Raw genomic sequence first — 22,239 nt, forward strand, 5'->3', positions numbered from 1 at the left:
GTACATACATTTTCATACCTGTGTGGCAACGCTGGCATCGAACTCCAGGAAAATAAGTTGGGTTTTTTTTTTTTTTATTGAAAAATGTTCAAAGTTAAACTTTTGCAATTCAAACCGAGCATCAGAGATCAAAAGTTACATTTAGGGTTAGGTGATTTTTCACATTCTCAGCTGTCATAAATATGTGGTCATTTTACAAATTTTGAACCACTGGATGTATTTGGTGTTTTCATAATTGTGTTAAAATCTTCATGTCTAATTATTGATGTGACCGATGACCAAATGAAAACGGCATCCATTCATTAAACACGCTTCATTTGCGTTGTAGTATTCAAATTATTTCTTTGTTTTTTTTGGCTCTTTGAATTGTTTTAGTATCAGTGGTGTGGCATCAGGTTTGCCAGGTGTGTACTGACCAGTCTGGTTGGAAATTTTTGTTTCGCAGTCTGTGTGTGTTTGTGTCCTTATGTGCACTACACTCTCCACACTTGTAGTTCCTCCAATGCTAAGCAGAAAATACATGTGAAACTGTATCTGCATCCTGCAAGCAGACAAAACAATCATAACCACACTCTTATAGCTAATGTCTTTCCCACAGTTATGATACATAAAAGAGTAATATCTTTATTGTAAAGCATACCTGTAAAGCTTCACCTTTAGCTTGTGAGTAAAGTTAGATTTACTCATTATAAAACACTCCAGGAAATGGTTGGAAAGGTGAGACAAAGCTGGTAAAACTGCTTTTTCTTCCATTATTTGAAAATAAATCATTATCACCAATAAACAATAAGAGCATTTGACTCCCAATTACTTAAAACGACAACAAACTGGCTCCTCAGGTACACAAAGAAGGTGCAGCTCAATTTCTACTAAGCAAATGAGCAATGCTAAACATGGCACTGAGGCATGCGTAGTTTTGCCAAACCGGTTTTAGTCCCTGCCTAAAAACTTCACAGTATGGTGCATAACATTGTATCGGTTAACACAAGGACTGCACCTTCACATTCATAATGTGACCCGCAGAGAAGGCTTTACATTTATGTGGGGGGGTTCTGTGTGAATTTTGTGTTTGTTCTGTTTATGAGCTTAAGGGGACAAATAGGTAAATGTGCAGCCTTGGTGATTATTTGGTGATTAAGTCCCCAAATCATAACTAAATAGTTTAATAAAATCTATTGCGTGTGATTGAGCTGAAAAACAGCCCACTTGTGCAGAAGAAAGTGTGCAGTGTGGCACTGCCTCTTTCTTAACATGAAAAAGCAGAAAAATGACAGCCATGTAATCGAATTTGGGCAAAATATTAAACCAGCTGTTAAAAAAAAAAAAGACGGGTAAATTTGTTTAAAGACAAAATGTGTGATGATGAAAGTTTGAGACTGCCATAATGTCTTCGATCAGATTCCTTTTCTTGTGTAACTTCACTTCCTTATGATACCAATAATAACATTTCTGGCTTTGGGAAATAACACCTCCTACCATTCATGCGACCGCCTCCCGGATAAAATCACAGAGTCCCTTTAAAAATAAAGAACAAACTCAAATAACTCCAATACGCTGCTTCTATTGTTACTCCTCCATGCCCAGGGAGCCGACACTCTTGTCATGGCTCATTTTGAGGAGGTCCTGGACGAAGTCCGCTCGGCTCTGACCTGGGCTTCACCTGCTGAGATCCGAGCTCTGCTGGAGGGTCTGGTGGAGGAGCAGATAATCTCAGAAGCGTACAGCAAGAGCTTGGGTCTGCATCGATTCATTGACGGGCTTGCGCAGGAGCTGCTTTGCGGGGAATCAGGGTTTATACCGGGATCTGATGAGACCGATGGGGAATTTGCTTCTCGAGCATCTAGCACCCACCAGCATCTCAGCCATGGACCGCTCATTAAGGTAGGGAAAGGTGGGTCACAGTCTCCCTCCGTTGACTACCACCTGGCAGGATCAGAGTTTGTCCCATCAGTGGATGATCATTACAGCACAAGGCTGGAGCCAGAGACTTGCTCACTATATGAGGATCAAGTTATTTCCAGAGATAAACTCATTCAGGAATTGAGGGAGGGGACAGCAATGGACGAACACTACCCCACACAAAGGCTCTACTCTGTCCCCACAGTGTTTGATGGCAGACTTTCATTAAATGATGAAATAACTGAACTGCTGACAAGTGCACCTTCAATGCAGAAGCTGGTAAGTGATAGTGAAAGGGTAAATCAGGGGAATTTGGAGATTGAGGGGGAGTGGTTAGAGCAGATTGAAGAGGCTGCTAGGCGGATAGCTGTACCTCTGTGGCAGCACTGGGACAAAGGAAGGAGGATGTTACAGCCTTTAGTTTATTATAACACAACTGGATGTACAACTAGTGATAACACAGTGACATACAGCGAAGCACAATGTGCTATTTTAGATCTGGAAGAGGAAATGGAGCTTGCAGCCGCTTGCAGGACACTCGATGCGTGCACTGGCAACTTTAACGAAAGCTTCACGCTGGATGCTGAGGACACACCTGAGGAGTTCTATTACCCTTTATATGATGAGTTGGCGACACCTGGAATCTGCATGGATCGCTTTAAAACTTTCGAAGAAGGAGGAAATGCATCACCTGTGGAAGCCTGTGAAGCCACAGACTCAAACAACAACGTCACAGACAATATGGGGGGCCTCCTGGATGCGTGGTGGCCAGGCGAAACTGCAGACGACCTGTGTTGTCTGCCTGAGGACACACAGTGTGGCGCAAGTTCGGCACTTGCACAATTTACCTTTCAACATTTGAGTCCCTCGTTTGCACCACAAGATGCTTCAGTTACAGCGGAAGATGACATGATGGCAGGGGTCACCGAAAATGTTTATGGAACAGCAATCTGGGACATAGATGGAATAACAGGCATAAAGGACACTATGGAGTCACACTGTGGTAAGTTTCATTTAAGCTTCTGTTCAGATGCTTCTAACTTTCACTGGTTTTCCTTCTTTTTCCTTCTATAATTTATCATTTATATGAAATGCCCAGGATTACAGGAACAAAAGCTGCTTTCATTCAGGCATCAGCACAGGGCAGGGACAAATATTTATCCTCTGGTGTTTTCAGTTTGGTCTATTTGGAAACAGAAAGCCTGCTCCAGGCTTTATTCCTGCCAGGACATGAGTTGGTGGTTAAGGTGTGGTTCACTTTCAGTTTCATTTTGACATTCTGATTTTGGATCCAGTTAAAAATAGGATGTGGCGAGCTTCCAAACACATCTTTTTTATTTCCAAGGTCCCCCGAGCTGGTTACTCACTCTCTGACAACAGCTGCAAATTTATGACTTCTAGGTGTAAATATGCCATTGTCAAGAAAGCATAGTGCTGTGAAAAGTTGTTGCCCCCCTTTTGATTTCTTTTTGCATATTTAAGCCACTTAAATGTTTCAGATTGTGAAACAAATGTGATAATTAAGATGACCAAAATGCTGTTTTTAAATGATGATCATTTCCTAAGAAATAGAAGTTATCCAAACGTTTTGAGGCCCGTGTGAAAAAGTATCCCCATAATCCCCAAGGTTTAGTTTCAGTTTCACTGGTTACTGCCAGGCCTGTTGAATCAAGACTCTACTTATATAGAACCTGTCCAATAAACCGAAGGAGGCTAAAGCATCTCAAAAAGCAACACATCATGTCACAATCTGAAGAAATGGTTTGTCAGCCTGGAGAGACAAAGACATTTCTAAGGCTTTGGGACTCCACTGAACCACAGTGAGAGACATTGTCCGCAAATGGAGAAAACGTGGAACAGTAGTGAACCTTCACAGAAACAGACAACCTACCAAATGCTCTTACTCCAAGAGGGCACCAACGACTCATCCGGGAGATCCGGAGGTCCAGAGCAACATCTAAAGAACTGCCACAAAAGCCTTACCTTCTCGAAGAGTGGTGGAATGGACTTGGAGAAAGAATTCGACCACGGCCGATACGTTTTTACCCTTAATCGTTTAAATCATCATTTAAAAATTCATTTGAGTTATCTTTGTCATATTCGTATGCAACAAAAAGCTAAGACATTATGAAGGCGTGAATACTTTTTCACGTGGGCCTGACAAATAGACGACACAAAAAGGTTATTCTTTAGATTTGTTAAGAAGGTGAAGCCGGTCAGACTAGTAACCGGCCATGTTCAGCTTTGCTGTGGTAACCTACTTTTGGTTTGCACACAGTTTGGCAAAGAACGCTTTCTGATAATGTTTAGCCTGGTAGAGGTTACCACCTTGAGTCAGTTACAAGGGTGGAGCTTTAGTTTCAGCTTCAGGTTTCTGTGTTATAACTTTGCCCTGTTAAAAGGTAGACGTCATTGCTTAGTTCTGTTACTGCTGCAGCTTTAAAATGAATAAAAAGATCAAGTTTTTGTCTACCACACCACACAAATCTGCAATGAAAAGAAAAGGATGTACCTGAGTGTCTTCTTGGCATTTTTTGGCATTTACAATTCTTTATGATAAGAAAGGGGGGACAAAGAGCAAAGGGAGTGGCATGCTCCACATTGGATCCTTGCCTACTGGAATAGCCTTTTGGCATACCTGCTTAACCCACCGAATTACACAGAGGCCCAACTTTAATTCCTCCACCCCCTCGTTTTGTCTTTACCCACATATTTCTTAACCTCAAATGTGTTGTGTGTGTTTATATTACTCATCCTGTGTGAAACAGAAATCTCTCCGAAAGCATCAAACACAAAAAATCAAGTTGGTTAACTTAGTGTAATGATAAGTCTCAAGGAAATAAATGTAGGCCAGTGCGACATTAATTACAGACACATTACTTTCTGTAAAACGAACGCATTGTTTTTTAAAATGCCTTCCCTCTATTATGTAACTGTGTGGATCAAGCTTGATATGAATGGTATGAGCGTGATGTAAACGTGTCTGGCAACAAGGCACAATCTATTTGGTTTATCTGCCTGGCTTCGGCGAGGTGGAGGTGGAGCAGGTACTTTCCACTCCACTGTTGAAAACTACCCATGTTTCCTTGTCAATTCCAAAGGCCTGGCAGTGAACGCTGATGCTGTTTTTCGGTTGTCTTAAGGTGGTCACAGAGCAGAAACTGAACAACACCTCACTGTGATCCCCAAAAGGCAAACTATGAACATACAGTATTTAGCATACTGTTAGCAATGGATAGAAAACAATGTCATAGTTGTAGAATGTAGAAAAGGGATGACTATTAATGATGATAATATTAATAAGAAAATTAAACAGTAAGAGATTAAAGCAAAATGTGATCCATTTTGGAGCTACTGATGCCTGTTGTCCCGTCCAAAATCAAGCTTTAGATTTGAGGTGAAGTGCAGTTATATCTTAAAATCTAAAGACTTCCAATGCAGGAATGAGGGAGAATATAGTTCACCTAACTAAAACAACAAGCTTTAACCTCCTAAGACCCAAACTCTTTCATTGCATGCATTTTTAATTTCTCTTTGCTATTTGGGCTGATTGGGACCTGATGAATGTAAAAACAAATAATTACGTAATTTAAAAAAAACTTACTTGATTTTTGTTTCTGAGAAAAATGACATCCACATATGAGGACATTGGCTTTAAATTTCGATAGAACAGTGGCAGTATAATGTCCTCGTAATTAGATATCAGGCCCTTGTAAAACAAAATGTAGTATTTTGGTCTAGACAACCTAAAATGTGATGTCCACATATGTGGATGCCAGGTCCTAGGAGGTTAATTAAAAGTCCATCAAAACATGTCATGCAGGCTACATGAAGCTAAGTAGCCTGCAAAATAGTTGAGCCCCCTTTTGACGCTCATGTTGCCAGGGGAAAAACAAAAACAAAGGGATATTTGAGGATGTTGTGGCGACTGTAACGCACGGTGACCTGTTTGCTTTACATCACCGTTGTTCCTCATCATAAACCGGTCCCTCGTTGCGCGCCTCTTGAACGTTTTCTTTGCTTCTTCCGTTGTTGTTAAAACAGACCTAAAACAGATGCAGGGTGCACTCTGCACACAGAACCGCCCTTTAACGGCTTGGTGCGTTTGGTAAGGCATGTTAGGCAAAGTGAAAGCAAAAGCATTGTGAGCCACAGCAGGTTGCGCACTCTCAGTGTATAGGTCATCTGAGGATATATGCAGCGGCTGATGGAACTTATATGAGACACACAGACTATACATCACATCAGGGCGTTTACAGGACCTGAGCATCACCCAGAGAGACCCGACAGGTAGGAATATCAGCCATGGTGAGCTCCGGTGGGTCTGGGTTTGCGCATTCATGAAAGTGCGCAGGAAAAGAATAATAAGATTTGTCGGGGATTTTCCACACTTTTTTTTCTTTAATTTACAGGGGCCACTTTAGTCATTTTTAAGAAAATTTAGGTTAAAGTTTTAATTGAGCGGCTGCTTCAGCACCTGCATTGATTTTCTGCGTTTGGCTTTGAAAGTTTCAGCCATGACAAGAAGAATCAACTCCATTATGCTTTTGTGTGACCAGATGGAGTCGCACCCACCATCATAGACCCCCACACGTGAAGAGTGCACAAAAATAACAGATCAGACGTTGTCGTAAGTGAAAATAAGTCCAGTTGGGGATTTGCGGGGAATTCCGGGCAACTGAAGTACATTAGCTGTTGAAAATCACTTTCAATGTAACTTTTAAAATATTTTGGTAATAGTTGGCAGCCATTTAGTGTGGGACTGCGCAGGGACAAAGAATTTCACGCACTCCGACTCAGGACTAAACAAAAAATTTCTTTCTTTTCTTTTCTTTTTAATATTTATTTTTCACTGTTAGTTTTTAAGGTCTTGCTCTTCTAGTTGTGCAGACAGCATGGTGCTTTGTGTGCTTCAGGTTCCCGAGTTCCTCATTAGAGACATATTTTGTGTGCGATCAGTAACTCAACTGGTTGCACTGTTATTTGTTTGTTTGTTTGTTCAGGGAGGTAATGGGCACATATATACTGCTTTATTTTTAGTGGTTCTCAGAAAAACAATGACAGATTTTAAACAAGGATGTGAGTCGAAAGTCCATAGTCGACTGTAGTCCTCTGTTTCTGGTCTAATAAACAAGGTGTGTGTGTGTGTGTTGTGAACTACCTGGTTACCTGCTCAAATGGCACCACACATGGGCACTGGTTATAGACTGCTAGACAACCACACTGCTCAAGGGCAACTTTATGTGCATGATCTCCTTTAAAACAACTGGAGTGGGGTTTTTTTTTGCATGAAATCCTTTTTGTCTTTTTTAACTGCCTTCCTGCAATTTGGGTGATTTGTAGAATTAGTCAGTGTAGTGTTTTATTGTACAAGTAATGATTCATCAGGGCAAAAAGTTGCTTTTTGGTTTTTCTGGTGTTGTTGGGTTTTTTCTACTGTCCACATCGTGGTTATCCTAAAGGTGTCTTTAGGCTGTAAAAGATCGCAGTAGTCATCTCTGCAAACAGGTTTACCTGAGCTTCCTGCACAAGTAAAATTCCAGCACAGGCGTTTTTTTTTACCCCCCCCCCCCCCCCCCAGAGTCAAAGTGCATATTTGTAAACACAGTTTGAACAGTTAACCATACAGTGATAAAGTCAAGGTGTTAATGGTTTTCCAGACTGTGGCCGGATACTGTAGTGTATCGTGTACTGACAGGAAATTGATTTACTTCTCCTGCTTTCCTACTTTCTTCTCTTTCAGTAAATCCTCTGTTGTTTTCTCACATTACTATTATTACAACAGGCATTGTGTTTTTAGGGTGTCTCTGTCCAACCCATTATTATTGTGATGGCATTATGTTAGGAATAGCTTGCGGGAATTGCAGCTTTGACAAAAGCATCCCCCTGTACTCGATCTTTAACTACCAACATTTATTCAGCTTATCCTCAACTCCACTCTAACCTACAAATATAATAATAACCAATCAGGATATTTTATTTCTTTCCTATGCGTGTCACCAGATGTCAAGATGCTGGAAGTGGATCCCAATCCCATCGCAGTCCCTTTGGACTTGGCGGATCTGTTGATAGGTTTGCATTGTCACTACTTTGTTTTTCTGCATTGATAATAAAAAGGTGAATTATGTGTTGAGGCAGTGAAAACGCAAACAAACACTTCTAAATAGAAGAAACAGATGGTTATTATCACTCCTTTCTTTCTATTTTTCTATCTGTGAGCAGACATTTTTAACACCAACTATTGAATGAAATGAAGTTTAATCTTAAACAGTTTATATACACTTGTGCTCTACACGATTGTGCTGCATGCAACTTTAATAATTATAAAAACAAGAATTAGGTGCACAAGTTTGAAATTATCTTTGTTTTCCTCAAATCCACACGGGGTCAAAAGTTCACATACAGGCTCAAATACATGCATACTCCACCACTATTAAATAGCTAAATGTCTTTTAGGAAGGTGCACCTCAACCATTAAAACGCTACCAAAAGCTTTTGGCAGTTCTTGCTAATTCTTGCTAGATTTCTGACAGTAATTCTTGGAAGAATTGGTGAATTTTATTTAGTAGTCCAAACACTTTCAGTAGGGTTGAGGTCGGGGGCTTTGGGAGGATCATTGCAGAGACTTAAAGTTAGCCTGCTTTATCATTCCAGAACTGGGTTTCATGTGTTTGGGATCATTGTCTTTCTGTTCAGTTGAAGTGAAGTTGATGAATCCATCCACTTTGGAAAATATACTAGTACCACTGGTAGCTTAACAGTTGAGATAGGGGTGGTCCAACACCCCAAAATATGATTGAATATTTCACTGAAGCAGCTGTTACTGTCAGGAAGGCAGCACAGGACAGTAAAAGCTTAAACAAACAGACTGAAAAACAGCATGTAACACAGGACTAATAATAAATAATAAACAATAAATGAATATTGACTGTCTAATATATCCAATCGATTCCACGAGTAATTAGTAATTAACATATTTAAAAGAGGCAGTGTTGTATAATGAATTCATCAACTTTACATATTTTATATTTTGAAACTGAAATTCTGTTATCTGATGATGGTATTGTTATTTTTTCAGATAATTTGGATGATGATATAAATGAAAAATTGCTGGGTAAGTGGCAGCCAAACATCTATATGTGTTTACTCATGTGTAGTGTACTATATGTAAAAACGCACATAGTAGTTTTCTATTACGTATCTCACATGTATGTGAAGTTTATTATCTAATTATAATTACCTCTGTGCACTTTTTCAGATGTTGATTCCCTCTTTGACTACTTAGAACTCAACGACAGCCGTAAGAACCTCCTTTTGTTACTTTGTACCTGTTGTCACATAGTGCTTAACAGAGCCCACATAACATAATAAGGCTAAACATGTTCTTCATTTGATGTCCTAAAAAAAAAGAAAAAACGAACACTTCACTGTTAATTTTGTATCTAAATCCTAGTGTAGATACAGACAGGGGAGGAGAGCTAGAAACATGAGGAAAAAGAGAAGAAAACAAAGAACATGGCAGTGAATCTCTGATGTCAGTCACAGACAATCACTTGGACTCATAAAATAACTGCGTAAAATTAGTTGATATTCAAAGGTTAAGATTATTATGATCTTAAGCTATGACTAAGTTTCACACAAATGTCAAATATGATTCTTAATAAGTCATGACTTAATTCATTTAATACAAAAGTTCAAAGTATCAGTGTCATTACTAATCATTATTTGGTCAGATACAGAGAACATGAATCTTTCCTGTAAATTTATTAATTTCATGGTGAGTCTCATGAAGGAAATCTGTCACAAAGACTCGTTCAGCTAAAACTGCTACATTTCCACAATGGATAGTGAAAACAATGGCTCTTTTCTGGCATTTAATTATTTTACTATTACTTTGGTGTAACGTGAATGTAGCAAAAGTTGTAAAATTGAGCAAAATACAATTAAAAGTCCAAAATTTATGACACCCTTCACATTTTCAAAGTCATGCATGATGGGCCGGATCAGAGTCTTTGCCAGGCCAATTCTGCCCACCTGGGCCTTATATTGCACAGCCATAATCTAAACTATAAGCAACAGTAAGGCATAACATTAAAACTGCCACCATTAAATTAGGTAATTCCAGTGTATGTAATGTGTAGGAATCTTACACATTACATAGGTCTGAGTGGTGGAGGCCTACAACCACAACCTGGTAATCTAGTTGTAGAAATGCACCAGTGTTGTTTTGGCCTTCCCGAATAATGAGGAAGGAAGACAAAACACAACAAACGCAGTAGTAAAGAAATGTTTGTGTTTTTTCAGTGTCACAGTCGGAGGTTCACTTCCTCATCTGAACGTTCAGGATGAGGGGTTCATTGAAATTTAGAGTTTCTTAAGTGACGTCAACAAGTAATTCAGTCATTTCAGTCTGTAGTTATAAATTAACCTTTAAGAAAAAAAACATCTAAATGATGACCCAATCACAAAGCAGAGTTAGGCTACTGCTCGAATCTGAAGGCCGGCACTTTGTTGCCATGACCCATTTGGCTTTATTATCCATCATAATGCTTAATATTGCATAAGACAAATCTAGCAATAAGATAAGCGTCTCTTTTGTTGATTATTTTTTCTGTAAGAGTAACTGACCATCAAAGTTACTGTTTTATCTTTTAAATATGAACCTAAAGATTTTTAGCAGAATCTCTTCAAAGGTCTTTGAAGGGGACCACATTACTTTTGCAGCAACAAAACATGTGCACAGGCTGTCATAAATCGTTATAATTGTAATTATGATTATTTATAATTGTCACCTAAACCCTTTCATGTATTAATTTAGTGTTATCCAATATAAGGAGCACAATTAATTATATTTATATAGATTTTTGTATGCAAGTTTTATGCAAGTATTACCTGTAATAGCTTTTACTTATCAGTAAGTAAAAGTAAAATTTCTTAAGTAAACTTTAAATAAGTAAATATTAAAATTTTACATTAGTTGCAACAGTGTTTTCATGCAACTAAAAAAGCTATTTTCATTAACATCGATCATTGTGCAGAGAAGCAGTGGTTACTGGATATGTGAGGTGGTTTGCCAGCATTTCTTAATGGTGCTAACCACCTAGCAGGCTAGACAAACAGAGGCGGATCTAGAAACATTTTCTTAGGGTGGCATGGAAATCAGAAAAATCAAAGCCATTTCTTTACACATTTGCAGGTCTTGCATCAGGTAACATTATGCAACATACTCATATTCAGTGTTACTTGTAGCTAGGCTCAAAGTGTTAATGCTAGCTTTTTTGAATAAACTAGGGTGACACTAAAGGTTTTTTTTAAGGTGGCACATGCCACCTCATGCCACCATAGTAGATTTGCCCCTGTACATAAACAATGGTGACTAGATTGCACAGTCTTCCTAAAATAAATATCTACTACAATATACATTTAAACACCTTTGTCGTTATCTTAGTACACAAACACAAAAATCTCCACCCAGCATATTGTAAATGCACGGCCCATAAAATGTAAACCTCTCACAACATCATCAAATGTGATTAAGCCCACAGACAATGGACCGGACTCTGGTCCAATCTTTACATTTTGTTTAGTATCCACAAAAGAAATGAAAGCAGCCCATGTACATCCTGGTTGCCCCCAAAACTGGGAGGCTGTGTCAATGTAAATAAAAACAGAATGCCATAATTTAAAAGTCAATCAAATCCTACTGTTTATCTAACTGTCACATGATGCCTTGAAGAGCTACTGATTTTTAATTCAGTAATGAAATGCCATGACAATGACAACACGTTCGAGTACGGGCATCTGCTAAATGCTACATCGACTTTTTTAGTTACTCATCCATGGACCTTTGATGACCTCCCCACAGCAGCTGAGGTACCCATCGCCAACAGCATTGAGCAGATACAGGAACCCAAAGCAAAAGGCCAATCACGAAGGAGAAAAAGACCGAGAGGTAATGATTGGCTCGTAACTACACAAAGAACAGCATCTACCCTACCAGCATCTTTTTGTTATATAAAACTTAATTTTAGGATTCTAACTTGTCATTTTCACTTTATTGTTTAAAGTCCTGCTTGCATGTTTTTCCCTCTCCAGATTCTCAGCCACAGCCATGCTCGGATGAAAGGCCCAAAGCAAAACAGCCAAAACCATCAGGTGACTAACCCAGAGTCTTCCTCTGATTGTTTAACAAACGATGGAGTTTCCAACCCACATTACATTTGGGACCCAGTGGAATAGACACCTTCTTAAGCCTACTATAACTAAACTTATAATGACAATTTATCATTTTTATGGTAGTCATAATACTGTGGTGTTTATAGCACTTGACACTGCACTTTCTTACTTTTCTAATTACGTTGGTATGTTTAAGACTAGTGGAAAAAGTTCAAACACTCAGAGCTTAAAATTCAGCCACTGGTTTCCATTCATATCACTATATTAAGAGATGCTTTGGGTTTTTTGGTTTTTTGCTAATCAAATCTGGAATAATACTATTAATAGAAGATCACATGAAAATGAACTACCATCTGGTACAAAAAGAAAAGGATATGTTTACAAATAAAAGGATGTTCTGAGCATGTTTTGTTGCTGTCATGTTGTAATGTTGGTTCTTCAACTCCTGCAGGTCAACCAAAAACCAAAGAGTCACAGGCTGAGCCAGCTGTTGAGCCAGGTGAGTCATGAAAACTGAAACCGTTTTTGAGGCAACATCTGGAGCTTTAAACTTGAAGCGCTGTAAGTGATGTTGATCTGAAAAAGTGAAACTCTGCAGGATAGCAGTTGAAAGAGGATTACCAGGGTTGCAAGATAGGTTATTAAAGTCAAATATTGCAATTCATATCATATCATATCATATTACAAATATCCCTCGAATAGCTCCATGGTAAAATGCTAGCATGAAAAAGAACCACTTTCAGCACGTGCATGTGAGAGTGACTTTTTACAAAAAAGGTAATTCAGATGAAATTTCAGTGGTTAGACTTTTGGATCACAGGGTGATTGTTCTCCACCGATGTGCATGAACCAGTTAGTTTTTAAAACAAAAACAAAAACAGGAACTTGAAGTTGTAAGTCATGAGTTTACGCCGATGAATTAGAAGAAGAACTCGCACCTTACCCACCTCGCTTCACATGAGTTTGGTGCTTTTTATAGTTCCGATTTACCACGCAATGTGATAAAAAAAAAAAACCTGAGCATGTATTTTCATTTACATCAGCAGCTGCTGGTCACTGAAGAGATTTAATGGCTCAGCTTAGAAGGAAATACTACACCACAAATAGAAATAGGAGACTCAAATTTAAGTATACATGTCTGTATTTGCAGAGTAATGCACTTTACTTTGGTCCATTTGTCTTTGGCTTAATCTCCCTTTTCATTTGCACTTGCATGATCACCCAACATGATGATAAGAGAAATGACAGAGCAGAGTGAAACCTTTCAAGGTTAGAAGGTTAAAGAAAGTGATGGTTTAGAGCAAATACCGAATCTATCCTCTCCTTACTGAGTTAATCATTTTTGGAGATATTGAATGTAAGATTTATTATTTCATTCTTGGATGGAAATTGTGTGACAGTACATCTGGGATGAAGTGGTGAAGTAATGCAGAGTAGTGTAAGAAATAACTTTCAATAGGAGGTAAATAGTGCAATGCCTTTTCACAAAGTAATCACGTTTCAAAGTAAATACGTAATGCGATTGTCTTTGAGTAACAAGTTCAACAGTGCTCTGCAATGAGGATGTTTGTGACCGTAAATCTTTCGCTGTTTTTTGAAAAACAAACCATTGTTGTCATTTTTCCAACTCCCTTTCTGATAACTCTCAAGGCTGACTAAACCAGTTCCCAGAAACTGATGCCAGCTCTGGTTGTTTTGCAGGCAGTCATCCCGCATCAGGGCCAAGTCCAGCAAAGACTTTACCGATGTCCACCGCCACTCCACCAAGAATTTTTCGCGTTTACCCTTCCCAAACGAGCTCTGCGATTCCCATTCAGTTTATCACTATCTCAGATTCCGCAGGAAATCCAGTCCAGCTTTCTCCTCCTCCTCCGCTCATTAGGTTTCCACTCCCCCGCAGCGCCACTACACCTACATATATATTAGGTGAGTTAAATACCGGCATGCCAAGAGTTAACAGTGTTTCCTGTGTACTGCTATGTCATAGCCCAGCAGAAAGTGACATTTGTGACTCTTCTGGTGTTACGTTTTTATTGACACTGCAGACTAGGGGTGTTGAGCATTATGCAAAGAAAATGAGTTGATGTACAGTTTTAATTACCTTGGCAATCTGACCATAAAGCTTCTTCTGAAAAACTGTAGCTTAGCTACAGCCTTGATTAGCAATCACACCTGTAACACAATCATGTCTATTTACAATGCAAAAAAAGTTCTTTTCAATCAGAATTATTGATTTGCCATTGTTGTTTCTGTCCACTGGTGGTTGTGTTATTCATGTCAGTGACATCTTTAATTATTTAATGTGTACTGATTATTGTGTACACCCTGTACAAGTAGTCCATTGTCTAACTGTTGTTTCTAATATAGTTCCTACTGTGTCACCACCCTCTAAATGCCAATTACCACCACTCTCCCCAGGTAAGTAAAAAAAGGTTAAATCTTTTATCTGGGATGGTTGCGTGTGAGTGTTCATGTGTGCATGCTATTCTCTGCTTCTTGTCTTCTCTGGTGGTGTTGTGCTATTTGTTGTTCCTCATTATGGTTTTGCTTCTGCCTTTTAAGAGACAACATGGAAACTGCTCTCTGTAACATCTGCTTTGTTTGTGTGCCGATGCAGTCATTTCACTCTTTTTTTTTTTTTTTTTTGTAGTCGATGGCACAGTCGCTCCGGTCCAAATGAGTTCGTCCCCACTGGGTTCTCTGTCAGAAACAGCTAGCAAAGCCATGTCTCCCCCTTGTACCTCACCTGTATCCCCAGGCAATGGTGAGCATCTGTATCTGTCTCAAATCTTCCTCCTTGTGGTTATGAGTTTCTGGCATGTGACAAACTTCATGCTTTGTTCCACTTCAGAAATGTCTCCATGTAAGGAATCACCTCTTCCTCAGTCTCCCAAGGTCCTTGATATTCCACGTAAGTTGCCGCATGGCTTTTAAGGATCTCTTCTTACTTTGTCTACAGTGATCTCATGAATATACAATGGTTTGTGGAGGACCAGCTTGGTACTCAGTCCTGTTTCTTTTTTAGAGAATGTCAAGGACTACATTCAAGAAGCCAAAGCTCACATGAGTCAAACCTACCAGGATATGGAGGCGGGCCTCAGCCTGTCTTCTCATTATGTAGATGTTCAAGTGAGCCAAAGAGAGGTAGTTCGCTCTGGGAAAAATACAAACAAATGCCTGGACAAGGAGCTAGTCATCAAGGGAGACACAGATCGGCAAAAAACCATGCTGGCACTCAGTCAGGTAGGAGCGTCACTTTTACTGAACAGATTATATCACAAAAGAATTAAAAAAAAACCTTGTTAAACTCATTGCCTGCTTATCGTTTTCCACTCAGATCTTTGATGGTTCAAATGGAGAAAAATCCAGACGTTACATTTTGCTGCTTGGCAATGCCGGCATGGGAAAAACCACTCTGATCAAGAAGCTGTGTATTGATTGGTCCAGAAACTGCATCCCTCAGTTTGACTTTGTATTCCTATTGGATGGCAAAAAGCTCAGTGTGACAGAGCCGGTCTACAGTCTTCAGACACTCCTGCTCAACCTCTCCTCCTCCGCCCCATCCTGTGTGGACCCAGAAGCAGTGTATGCTCAAATCCTGGCAGCCCCTAAACGTGTGCTCATCATTTTTGATGGTTTTGATGAATTGCGCAACTATGAAACTCTACTTCAAGCTCAGGAAAAAGACCTAACAGCTTCACTGCAAAAAGACAGCAAGGCAAAGACTTTCACAGTAAGGCAGTTGTATTCTGCCATTCTTCAAAGGGTCCTGCTTCCAGGCTGCACTCTTCTACTCTCCACCCGGCCACGGGGAACTGCCAGCCAGCTGCTCAGGCGTACAGACAGCCTTCTGGAGATGTGTGGGTTTACCCCAGAAAATGTGGAAACATATTTGTCCCAGTACTTCTCTGATCCTGGCCTCAGAGAATCAGCTTTGGAGAGTCTAAAAAGCATGAGCTACCTAAATCTCCTTTGCTGGAACCCCGGACTATGCCGGCTGGTGTGCTTGATTTTAGAGCAGTCTAGAAGTGTGGATGTCCTGCCAAGAACTTTAACTGGGCTCTGTCATCAGGTGCTGTGTTTAAAAATGGATAAAGACGGCAGGAGTACTCCCACACACACCGAAGCTCAAGCACAATCCATAAGAGACACTGAGACACAAATTTCAAATACCTCTCAGGCGAAGAAATGTTCGAAAAATAATCAGGGGAAGTCCAGAACGCAGGCACGCACTTCCTCTCGCACCCAAAGGGCAAAAAAGGCACAAGAACAGGAGGCGCAAGCAGACAAAGTGGATCAGGATCTCAGGAGCAGTGGCGGAGAAGCTGTAACGGAGGACTTTGACTTGTTGTCCCAGCTGAGCTCTTTAGCCTGGGAAGGGGTCAAAGCCAACTCTTCCATCCTTCCCACAGGACGGGACATATCTGGCAAAGTCAAGGCATTTGGTCTGAGAACAGGCCTCTTTCTCTCTCATCAGCTGAGAGCGAGTCCATGCCTCTCAAATAGTACCAAGGAGGAAGGAGAAAATGAGACAGAAGCTGGAGAGACAGAACAGAGGACTGAAAACAGTGAAAGGACCACCAATGATTTAACTGATCACCAAAATGACCAGATCCTCTTATGGGCCAACCCTTTCCTTCAGAGTTACATTGCAGGAGTACATCTGGCTTTGTCAAGGTAGAAATCAACCGTTTACAGATTCATCAAAAGCCAGTAGGGCTAAAATATCATAATATCTACTGTTTATATGCTGTTAGATTAAAAATGAAAGCCTTTCCACTTGCAGTCTATTTTCTCTTTCACTTTCAGACTTGTAGAATCCCCCAATCTCCCATGACACATTTTCTCTTTCTCCTTCTCCAGGACTTTAACAGACCGGTCCTTTCTCCAGACCCTCCCTTTCCAGTCTGGAGGGAAAGGTCGTCGGCGACCTCAAAGGGAGGAACTTGAGCTCACTCAGCGATTTGCAGTTGGCCTCTTGTTCCACAATAGGACAGAACTGCAGCGATTCCACACGCATACAGAGACAGCCTTTAGAGATATGGTGGCTAACAAGCAGGGGTTGGTAACAAAACACCTGGAAGGGCTTTCTTACGCTGACCTTACTCCCTCCCAAATCTTGGAGGCATGCCACTACGTCTACGAGGCGAGTTTTACTCACAGTGATGGTGGCCGAGAAGCTGGCAGGACTCAGCTGGTGACACACCTAGCAGCAAATCTTCCAGAGTTCCTGACGTTTCATGGAGTTCAACTAAGCCCGCCAGATGTGTTCACTGTTCAGAAAGCACTTGAACAGGGGGGAACTGAAGGCAGACGTTTCTGTTTGGACCTGGAGGACTCTGGCATCCAGATCTGTGGACTTCGAGCTCTGGTTGGCCTCAACAACATCAACACATACAGGTAGTGCTTATATACAGCTCTAAACCCTACCCTGCTACAACTATCCCACAAACTGTGGCTGTCCGGTCATAGTTTACTTATCCTGTTTAAGCCTGTCCAGAGAACTAATTTGTAATCTTTTGTATTTCTTTATGTTTTTATGGCTCAATCCTCAGGATTTAAATGGTTAAAGGATAGTATTGGGAACTTTTTTGTGACTTGATAGTCGCTGATCTTTACCAGCACCAATAGCAGTGTTAAACACAGTGTTGTGGGTCCTCCAGGTCATGCATTGCTGACGCCATCACCCTCTGGGAGCTGCTGGAGCAGAGTGACGAAGAAAGTCTCCTCCAGAGGGCAGTGTCCAAGTTCACAATCCATCCTTTGAAAGCTAAACAGGTGTGTCATATAGAGCACCTGGAAAAGCTGGTGAACATACACATTCACAAGAGGCTATCAGACAGGTAATACACCACACACTTATGCACACACATTCAGATTTACACTGCAACATACTGGTTTGTGAAAACGTGTTATATTCACTTGTAGCTCCAGCGAGTCTCACTCCATCCTGTCTGAGGGAGTGCCAGCAGTTAAAGAGCTACACAAGCTGGAGTTTGAGTAAGTAGCTCAGATGTTTGATATCTGAATTTATTATGGTTGTCACTGTAAAGCTGGTGACGATAATGATGACACTGTTCCCTGTAGACTTGGTCCAGATAATGGTCCTCTGGTTCTTCCGAAGCTGTGGGATCTCCTGCCAGGGCTGCATAACCTACAGCACTTGGAGTAAGTATACAGCGCACTTTTTCTATTTGTATTACGCTTAAAGCATCGCTCTGTGTTTATGAGATGTTTCTAGTAACTGACAGCCTGATTCTCTCACCACCTTTAGCTTAGAGAACAGCAAGATCGGGGACAAAGGAGCAGAGAAGCTGGCCAGTGCTTTAGTCTCACTTCCTTCTTTGGAGATACTTAAGTGAGTATTTGTCATTGGTGGTATAAAGACACAATTAGTTGAGCTCCCATGACACCCCCCAAAATCATCACAGTCTAGCTTTTAACTTAGTTTTGATATGTGTGTTTAGTTGTGTGTGTTTTTTCTGGTTTCCAGTCTATCACAGAACTGCATAGGAGACGAGGGTGTGAAGAAGTTAGCAGCCACACTGAAGGACCTGCCTAATCTGCACTGTTTAAGGTAACATCTGCCTACAGAGGAACCTAAAAGTGGCACTTACTTTTGACCCACATAATTTCACTTCCCTCTTTATCTTGCTATTTTTTCCAGTGTCTACAGCAACATGATTTCTGATGAAGGGGCAGAGAGTTTAGCAGCTGTTCTCCCACACATGGCTTCCCTCACTGACCTTGAGTAAGACTTGACATTTTTATTTGGAACTGATGGCTAAGAATTAGGTTCTTCTACATTTCAGTGTAAAAGGTTCTGTTTTAGCAAAGGTCTTCCCGTTTAAAAGACTGACAAATTCCACTTACACAGGCAGGGACTGGGTGTAGATGGGAACTGACCACAAGACAACTCATTTGTTTGACAGTTATTTTTCTACATAGTTTCACTTAGTTAATTTTTTATATACTTGTAAGGTCCTTTTTCGCTTGCTGTTTAGTTATGTTTTCACTCACAGTAACGCACCAGTGACTACTTAAAATTAGGAGGGGGTCTTTAGCTTGTGATGAAAGTGAGTCAGTCTAGCAAGCTTGGATATCAAGGTGCTTCCATAGACTGTACAGATGTATTGCAGTGAGACAAGTTACGAGTTTAGTGCCAAGTAATGTAAAAGTTACACTACAGCACAGCAAACATGACTGAGAGGTGCAGTTCAGTCATTTGAATTAGCTGACATGATGACAGCAGACAGGAGACCCAGGTTTGTAGGTGATGCTCACCTGTCAGTCAAAGTGGCCACACCCCTAAGAATGTATCACTTTAATATGCTGTGAAAGCTTACTTGCCCCTTCCTGACTTCTTAGTTTTTTGCATATTTATCACACTTAAATAAATATGCAAAAACATATTTTGGTATAAGTCAGAGATAATCTGAGTAAATACAAAATGCAGTTTTTAAATGACAAAGCTGAGTTCAGTTTTACTACCCACGTTCAGGGCTGATTACTGGCAGACTTGTTGAATTACAAAGAACCTGTCTGATGAAGTGAAGCAGGCTAAAAGATCTCAAAAAGCAACATCATCCCACAATATAAAGCAACAATTTAGAAACCAAGTAATATGAAAAAGGTTATAACGTCATTTCTAAGGCTCTTGGACTCCACTGCTTGCTTCTGCTTCTTATCCACAGCTTCAGAAAACTTAGAACAGTGATGAAACTTTCCAAGACCACATGAGTGACTCATCCAAGAGGTCACAAGAACGACATCTAAAGTGCAGGCCTCGCTTCCCTCAGTTAAGGGCAGAGTTCATAATTCATCAAAAAGGAAGACAGTGGGCACAAAAAGCATCCATTGTAGAGCTCTGACTAAAGGCAGATGGATTTGGCTCGCGTTTGCCAAAACACATCTTGATGAGGTTTTGGGAAAATATTCTGCGGACTGACAAGAGAAAAGCTGAACTTTCTGGAAGGTTTGAGTCCCATTACATCTGCGTAAAACTGACAGAGCATTTCATTAAAAGAACATAACATGGTGGTGGTAGTGTGATGGTCTACTTTGCTGCTTCAGCACCTGGAAGACTTGCTGCAATTGATGGAACCATGAATTCGGCTCTCTACCAGATAGACCTGAGGGAGAGTGTCCAACCAGGAGTTCCTGGCCCTAAGTACATGCATCCTTTGGTTTTGCAGTAGGACGATGATCTGAAATACACTAGAAAGTACACCTTCGAATAGCACAAAAAAATAAAAAATAAAGATTTATTAGCAGCCTAGCCAGAAGAGAGAGGGGGCAGCGACAGTCACTGTTCTTTCCTATCACTGGGATTTCTTCTAGCACGGTATCACTCGCGACTTACTCCGGAGGGGGAGAGCTCTCAACTCTGCCCACTGCTTTGCTGTGTCTCACCTGCACTATTGTCTCACCGTGAGCAGCGATAGGGCGGCGTCCTGCTGCCCTCCTCCAGCGTCCACTCCCTTGTCTCTGTCCTGCCAGGCCCTCTTGTTGGCCCTCTTATTTCCTCTGTGACCTCCCAGGTGTGTCCAATTAGTGATCAGGAGGGGGCTCAAGTCTCTCCGGGACAAGTGAACAAATACATACAATAAAAACATGCAATAAAACCATAAGAATAAAACACTGTACATTATTAAAAGATTGAAACTAATAAAACACAGCAACACATGCAAAATAAAAAACACTCAGTTAAACTTGTCCATTCCACCTCGTGACATATGAATAGTTTTTCCCTAATAAATCAAAATAAATCACTTAAAAACTGCATTTTATATTTATGTGGTATATCTTTGTCTTTGTACGGTGGTCCCAAAGCTGTTTTTATACCAGGTTGCAAAAATGTTTATTTCTGCGATGAAGCAAACAGAAGTTCACTGGGAATTCAAGTGAAAAGCAAAGAGCACTTCCACATTTTTTGCTACTTCTGCTTTGGTTTTATTTTTAGCGTTCATGTATTCATATTATAGACAAAACATATTGCGATGTCTGGATTTGCGCTATAGGCTTTTTTCTGTTAAAACACATCTAACTTCTGTCTCGCTTTTCTTTGACAGCGTAAAGTTTAACAAACTAACAGATGTCGGCGCACAGAGCTTAGGAGCCAGCCTAAGAAACTGTACAAAAGTTAAGACTTTAAGGTGAGGAGCTCTTTCATGTTACTTCATCACACATCTTTATTTTTTCCAATTTTTTATGGGTTTTTTTTTCTTACCCTGTTTCATCTCATTTCATCATCCCAGGATGTGGAACCAGTGCATCCCCTTCGGTGTGCTTGAGAGACTCATTCAGCAGGACAGCCGCATCCTATTGCACTAAAATGCAATACCTCTCTACAAGCATATGAACTGTTTTCATCATGCATCTCATGATGTATACTTAAATTGCACAATACATTTTCAAACGTGTGTGCTTGCAAGGAAAGGACACAAACAAATTATTATGTGAAACTTGAGATTGCACTACAACTGACGTACTTGCTGCTTGTTCTCTGCTGCTGGTTCTTCATAACATTCCACTATCTGCATTACAAAGTGTGTGTGTGTGTGTGTGTGTGTGTGTGTGTGTGTGTGTGTGTGTGTGTGTGTGTGTGTGTACTGTTTTTCAGTACTTTCAACTTAAAAAAGCACAATTGCACTTTTATAGTCACCCTTTGTTATTAAAGGTGGCTGTTTTTTTTCTTTTTCTTTATAGTTGTCTGTCCAAGTTTTTGCCATTATCTGCCTTTATTCGTGCATTTGTGGTGCTGTGTGTGTGTGTGTGTGTGTGTGTGTGTGTGTGTGTGTGTGTGTGTGTGTGTGTGTGTGTGTGTGTGTGTGTGTGTGTGTGAGAGAGAGAGAGAGAGAGAGAGGGGGAGGATAACGGTGTTTTTCTGGCTATAAATTATACAGTACTGATTGTTGGTTACTTTTATAATAATAAAATGCTTTGACACTCACCCTACTACTATTTTTATAGTGTTTTCTTTCCACTGATGCCCCTGTGTTCACTGAATTCAAAGGGGTTTTTGAAAAAAATCCTTCTTTTCACTTCCTTCACTGCATGTTTCTGTTCTCCATTTCGATGCAAACTGACCTTTAAGAACGTCAGTCTCTGCGTGCGCACTCGACGAAGTGATAAAAAACAAAATTACATTTGTGAGATACTTCA

At 40.4% G+C, this 22,239-nt stretch overlaps 1 protein-coding gene across 4 annotated transcripts; it reads left to right on the forward strand.

Moving 5' to 3' along the window:
- The first annotated feature begins 1,199 nt into the window (after positions 1-1,199).
- ciita (class II, major histocompatibility complex, transactivator) lies at positions 1,200-22,032 on the forward strand. 4 transcript variants are annotated; one of them, XM_026166308.2, is made up of 22 exons: positions 1,200-2,902; positions 7,903-7,971; positions 8,978-9,013; positions 9,158-9,199; positions 11,729-11,851; positions 11,995-12,054; positions 12,527-12,574; positions 13,777-14,001; positions 14,443-14,493; positions 14,726-14,839; positions 14,927-14,986; positions 15,101-15,318; positions 15,413-16,752; positions 16,939-17,475; positions 17,739-17,918; positions 18,004-18,075; positions 18,163-18,243; positions 18,350-18,433; positions 18,569-18,652; positions 18,743-18,826; positions 21,147-21,230; positions 21,333-22,032. In XM_026166308.2, the coding sequence occupies exons 1-22, from the start codon at positions 1,603-1,605 to the stop codon at positions 21,406-21,408; spliced, it is 4,968 nt and encodes a 1,655-aa protein (XP_026022093.2). In that variant the 5' UTR covers positions 1,200-1,602; the 3' UTR covers positions 21,409-22,032. The 4 variants fall into 4 exon arrangements, with proteins under 4 accessions (XP_026022093.2, XP_080157078.1, XP_080157079.1 ...); XM_080300952.1 differs by having other exon boundaries at positions 14,726-14,986; XM_080300953.1 differs by having other exon boundaries at positions 11,765-11,851; positions 14,726-14,986.
- Positions 22,033-22,239: the final 207 nt, after the last annotated feature.

The sequence above is a fragment of the Astatotilapia calliptera genome, chromosome 4, assembly GCF_964374335.1.
Source record: "Astatotilapia calliptera chromosome 4, fAstCal68.1, whole genome shotgun sequence".
In the NCBI taxonomy this organism is placed as follows: domain Eukaryota; kingdom Metazoa; phylum Chordata; class Actinopteri; order Cichliformes; family Cichlidae; genus Astatotilapia; species Astatotilapia calliptera.

Excerpts from the sequence above, each read along its gene's own strand:
- ciita (XM_080300952.1), top strand. The coding sequence starts at position 1,603 with ATGGCTCATTTTGAGGAGGTCCTGGACGAAGTCCGCTCGGCTCTGACC. Across the intron at positions 12,575-13,776 it reads TGAGCCAGCTGTTGAGCCAG|GCAGTCATCCCGCATCAGGG; the intron begins GTGAGTCATGAA and ends GTTGTTTTGCAG. Across the intron at positions 21,231-21,332 it reads ACAAAAGTTAAGACTTTAAG|GATGTGGAACCAGTGCATCC; the intron begins GTGAGGAGCTCT and ends TCATCATCCCAG.